The sequence below is a fragment of the Sinocyclocheilus anshuiensis genome, unplaced genomic scaffold (genome assembly GCF_001515605.1).
Source record: "Sinocyclocheilus anshuiensis isolate Anshui unplaced genomic scaffold, SAMN03320099.WGS_v1.1 scaffold1620, whole genome shotgun sequence".
Taxonomy (NCBI): domain Eukaryota; kingdom Metazoa; phylum Chordata; class Actinopteri; order Cypriniformes; family Cyprinidae; genus Sinocyclocheilus; species Sinocyclocheilus anshuiensis.
In genome coordinates, this window is record NW_015558680.1 from 169,240 (window position 1) to 175,239 (window position 6,000).

The 6,000-nt window shown below is 41.7% G+C and overlaps 1 protein-coding gene across 1 annotated transcript in view; it reads left to right on the top strand.

Moving 5' to 3' along the window:
* The window catches only part of LOC107681303 (dachshund homolog 1-like), an 82,387-nt gene extending 76,617 nt beyond the window's left edge, over nt 1-5,770 (top strand). The window contains exons 4-7 of the mRNA XM_016477577.1: nt 3,300-3,472; nt 3,773-3,908; nt 5,054-5,188; nt 5,718-5,770. Coding sequence (XP_016333063.1) covers nt 3,300-3,472; nt 3,773-3,908; nt 5,054-5,188; nt 5,718-5,770 — 497 coding nt within the window. The remainder of the gene's footprint in view (nt 1-3,299; nt 3,473-3,772; nt 3,909-5,053; nt 5,189-5,717) is intronic.
* Nucleotides 5,771-6,000: the final 230 nt, after the last annotated feature.

Here is a 6,000-nt window from a genome sequence, read left to right on the forward strand (position 1 = left end):
AAGAAAATGATAACATATACAGCGGTGCTTAAAAGTTCGTAAACCCTTTAGAATTTTCTGTATAAATATAACTCAAAAGATCATCAGATTTTCATGCAAGTCCTGAATGTTGACAGAGGACCCAATCAAACAAATGAGATGAAAAGATACTTTGTCATTTATTTAATCAGGAAAATGATCTAATATTACATATCTGTGAGTGGCAAAAGTATGTTTAACAGTTAATTTTAAGGTGAAATTAGAGTCCATCTGTTCAGAGGTGTTTTCAATGACTGGGATGACTATCAGGTGTCAGTGTGTGCCCTATTTTATTTAAAGAACAGGGATCTATCAAAGTCTGATGTTTGTAGAAATGAATCATGGTACAAACTAGGGCTGCACGATAAATCGCATGCGATATTTAACGCGCAAAGGAGATCTCTGAGGACCTTGGAAAAAGTGTTGCTGTTGCTCATCAGGCTGGAAAAGTTTACAAAACCATCTCTCAAGAGTTTGGACTTCCCAAATCCACAGTCAGACAGACTGTGTACAAAGGAGCGGTCCACCAACAATGATCACTCCAAAAACAAGATGTGTTATAGTCTGCGAGGTTGCAAAGGACCCTAGGGTAACTTCTAAGCAACTAAAGGCCTTTCTCACATTGGCTAATGTTAAAGTTCATGAGTCCACCATCAGAAGAGCACTGAACAACCATGATGTGCATGACAGAGTTGCAAGGAGAAAGCCACACAAAAAAAAAACTGCTGCCCATCTGCAGTTTGATAAGGATCATGTGGACAAACCAGAGGGCTATTGGAGAAATGTTTAATGGATGGATGAGACCAAACTAGAACTTTTTGGTTTAAATGAGAAGCATTATGTTTGGAGAAAGAAAAACACTGCATTCCCTTATCCCATCTGTGAAACATGGTAGTGGTAGTATCATGGTTTGGGCCTGTTTTGCTGCATCTGGTCCAGGACGGCTTGCCATCGTTGATGGAACAATGAATTCTGAATTATATCAGCAAATTCTAAAGGAAAATGTCAGGACATCAGTCTGAGAACTGAATCTCAAGAGAAAGTGGGTCATGGAGCAAGACAACAACCCCAGGCACACAAGTCATTTTACTAAAGAATGGTTAAAGAAGAACAAAGTTAATGTTTTGGAGTGGCCAAGTCAAAGTCTGGACCTTAATCCAATTGAAATGTTGTGGAAGGACCTGAAGCAAGCAGTTCATAGAAGGAAACCCACCAACATCACAGAGTTGAAGTGGTTCTGTACTGAGCAATGGGCAAAAATTCCAACAAGCCGTTGTGCAGGACTGATCAGCAGTTGCAAGAAACGTTTAGCTGCTGTTATTGCTGCAAAAAGGGGGTCACACCAGATACTGAAAGCAAAGATTCAAATACTTTTGCCACTCACAGATTTTTAACACTGGATCATTTCTCTCAATAAATAAATGACAAAGTATATATTTTTGTCTCCTTTGTTTGTTTGATTGTATTCTCTTTGTCTGCATCTATCTATCTATCTATCTATCTATCTATCTATCTATCTATCTGTCTGTCTGTCTGTCTGTCTGGTATTCATAGTAACAGTAATTTTTGGTTGATGGTTAAACCTGTATTAAAGGGGTCATATGATGCGATTTCAATTTTTCCTTTCTCTTTGGAGTGTTACAAACCCTTTAAAATAATTATTTGCCTTCACCCTTCAGAGAGTATGACATTTATATTTGTCTAATTTCTAATGTATTCTCAGGACTCTACTGTAAGTTTGAATTGACACAAATCGTCCAAATCTTTACATCTTGAAATAAGTATAAATTAGTTGCTCAGGTGTCTTATATTTTCATTGATTTTGTTCTTTTGTAATTAAATCAATAATCTGCAACACAACAGAAAAGGGTGTCTTTATGAAATAAAAATCTTTATTAACAAGATAAGTTCATTAATATAGTAAAATGGCCTTGACAGTGTCTGAAGTGTTTTTTTTTGTTTGTTTGTTTTTTTCAAATCTGTTGAAAACTACAAAAGAAGAAAAAAAAACAGTTGATGAACAATGCGACTGTTTCATCAGACATCTGGATTCTAGACATCCACAGTTCATCGCCTTTCAGTCTGTCTGAAAAGCCTTGGTGGACCTCTTTTAGCTTGTATCATGTTTTCTTATGCTTTTCAATAGGCCATTATGGCTGAAACATCACTTAAGGATGGCAGAACATGAAAGGAGGTGGGACGGGGAGAGAGATTAGGCCCCTGAGAGCAGTCTGCTACTTTAAGCCCGCAGTCATTCACACACGCAGAGTTCTGCTTTGTGGAAGTCGGTCAACACAACAGACATCATTCACAGCCGGGCTGATAAAGGACGCCCATTTAAATGACAAAAGCAAAGTCATATCAGACTTTAATACGTTTCTCCTCCCTCTTGAAATCCAGTCAGATCTTCTTGAGCGAATCACAAAGGCATGCCGGCACTCAATCTGGCTTTCGAAAGCTCTGAATGTAGATACGTGCATGAATGCCTCTCTCAATTTGTTTCGACGTGGGGCTGTAAGTATCTTGCAATCACACGCTGGCGCCGTGGCAGGTTTTAATTGAGTCCGGTCCTGCGAGCGGTAATTGATTCAGACTCGGCACTCGAGGAGAGACGCCTTTACAAGGTGCTGCTTGGCCTCTCGTTCTTTTAATCTCCGCCTCCTTTTTAATGTCGGGGAATGTGTTTTCTCTGTGCATCTGCTGGTCATCTTTCTTATGGAAATGTACAATGCTTCTCCGAGGAGCGGTGACACTGAAGCCCCCCCCCCCCCCAAAAACATTTTTTTTACCTTATTTTTCGGCAGATATTTTGAATGCATTTACTATTAATGGTGAAATATTTCCATAATTTTTCCCTTTCCCAACATAATAAAGATTAGTTTAAATTTCACAATTATTAGGTTATTATGACTGCAATCGCCGTAACGCTATATATTATTAACAGCGATATGTATTATTAACAACGAAAGTGAATATTTATGTTTCTAATGACCATAATGGCTTGAAAATGCTGCAATTATTAATTTTTTTATAGTCGTCAGATAGCTTTAATATAATACAGTATCTAATATGACGATTATTATTTAATGAATATTTACTCTGTAAGCGACAGCGCTTGCACAATAGGTCACATGTGAATAATTCATAGCGTTTCTCCTTTAAATCTTCCTCCCTTCTTCAGCAGTATGCTTTCTTTTCTGTCGCACACGCGTCTTCCATTTGCACACAACTTAATGCCAGAAATGATTAATTAATCAGCTACTCTCCTCTCTCATCTTCAGGCTTGGAACTGCCGTTTATGATGATGCCCCACCCCCTGATCCCTGTCAGCCTGCCTCCCGCATCCGTCACCATGGCGATGAGTCAGATGAACCACCTCAGCACAATCGCCAATATGGCCGCCGCAGCACAGGGACAGAGTGCCCCATCCCGAATGGTGACATCAGTGATTAAGGTAACCCACGGTGCCGTTTTCTCATTGTGTCGTGCACATCTCTCATCAGCCATTGAGGGAAGGTGGAGGGGGCTGCGTGATCTGTGCTTTCATACGGCATTGCAGGGAGCAGTCAGTCAGACAATAGCCTGGGAAAGAAAGCAGGGAAAGGATGCAGAAGGGGTGGGGGGCGACAGTGTCTCAAAAACAACAACAAAAAAAAGCACGGACGCTTGTGTGTATGTGGAAGTGTGTTGCTGAAAAGAGTGTGTCATGTAATGGCCGCCCTAGCTGTGTTTGTTTTTCCTGTTGGCTGTGCAGGAACGCGTCCCCGACAGTCCTTCCCCTGCCCCCTCTCTGGAAGACGGCAGGAGGCCGGGGAGCCGTCCCTCATCCCAGCGCAGCAGCAGCGTCTCCAGCTCTCCCGCGCACACGGAGAACTCCTCCGACAGAATGCGTATGTTCACCTCATAAATCTCTCTCCCACTCTCTTTGTCTCTCAATTTCTCTCCCTCGTCTCTTCCAGCATCTCTGCACACCGGCACACACGCGTTCAAGAGCTACTAAATACCGCACTAAAAATGCCTCTTGTTAAGAGCGTAGCACATGTGCGTCCCTTCCCCACTTTCTGTTGTTTTCAACTGATGGCACAGAGATATATTAGTTGTTTTTTAATCTTAAAGTTTCGATCTGGCTCATGTTGTGCAAAGACAGACCTCAAATGTTTTCATCATTAGCTGTGCCATAAAATAAAAACAATGTATTTGATCACTTGAGAGAGCCTGTATGTATGTTTCTCGTCATCTCTGAAATATGCTACCATGTTTTATGGTGCTATTCTGGCGTCTTAACGAGTAACTGTTTGTTTTAATTCAAAACTTATTTGAGGTCCAAAAGTTGCATTGAAAATATGGGGTTTGTATATAAAAATATCTTTTTAAAAGAATTAAAGAATTTTCAATAAAGAAAATGTATGATGTAAAATAAATAAGACATTTAGGCATATTAATAAAACTATGCTCAATTTCTAAGCCACAAGTCAAATTACATTTTTGTCAGTTTACACAAACTTGTGGAGTTCCAGTACTGTTTTTGTTGAAGCAAACCCCATTGTTTAATTAGTACGAGAACTGTTTACTTTTTTTGCCTTTTTTATTTGTAATTAAATTTTTTCTAAAATTATTGTGCTAGTAATATCATCTGTAGTGAAGAAATTTTATTAAAAATACTTTTACTAGTGGTCTCAGACTTTCACATGTTTTTGTAAAGAGGCATTTATTTATAAACAGACAGTTGTATATTTTTTACTTTTTTGCTGAAGTTCTCTTGTCTCATCTCAGATGTTATAGAGAATTACACTGAGAAATGCACGCACCAGGCAGAGTGGCAAATGTGATTTTGATTGACTGGCGCATTGATTTGGAGATGAGGTATACCACGAGTCACAAACAGTTGAAAGCCAAGGACGTATTCACCTTCTCTAGCCACTGGACAATGAGGGCTCTTTACAACTCAAATCATTATTTATCACTCGAGGTGTTTTGCGTTGTCGATTGAGAGCGTGTGGAGATGGGAATAATGTGTCTCTGTGTTCTCTCAAAGCTGTGCATCAGAACGGACTGTCAATGAACCAGGCGTTACTGGGCCTGTCTCCCAGCATCTTACCTGGGCCTAAAGAGGGCGATCTGGCAACTCATGACATCAGCCACGAGGCCAAGAGAATGCACCTGGAGAAAGGTCAGAGTTCAGTACATTAAACAACACATAACACTATTGTTCCCTTTCAGTCAGTCACTACGAGTTACGTCGTGACCGACGAATTGGGATCTTGCTTAGAGAGACCAATCCACTTCGAGTGTAAACTAAACGAGTCAATGCACATTGGCATGCGATGATTGCATCCAGCTGCCGCTGATCACAGCATGAGCATAAAAAGGCAGCCGGTGCAACGCATACCAGCTTTTCGCTTCGAAGCCGAGCGACAACATCATTCTGCTCCTACGAAACTGCTTCGTGTGTGACGAGTCTAGCGCGCTCTCGGGAGCTTTTTGTGTTGGCGGATGGTGCTTCAGCGGTGGTCGTTCCTGTGTCGAGTGGGTTGCGCACTTCAGGCTGCATTACCCCCTCTCGTGCTGCAAATGGCCGTTTCCTCTGTGCGTCTCAGCACGTAAAAGAGCATTTCCCTAAAAGAGCCAGTTTCTCTAAAAGACTACAATAAGCGGGTCTTATTGTCTAATAATAATCGTCAATAATTGTCTTTTTAAAGATGCCATTTCACCCGTGCGTTTCTGGATGCTGTCGCTACCTGGTGCCGGGTGATGGTCACGATCGCTGCCTCACGTGTCTGGGCATTAAACACGCTGAGGTGGCGTTCACGGATGAGTCATGTTCCCATTGCGGGAAGATGACCATCTCGGAGCTGCGGGCCAGGCTCCGTTTCCTCCAGGGGGGCGGAGCTCCAATGACCTCTGCCACGATCTAGTGTTCGTCCTGGCGGCAGCCAGGCGTGGACTACTTCGGGCAGTAGCACGGGCGGTCTGAGGGTTACA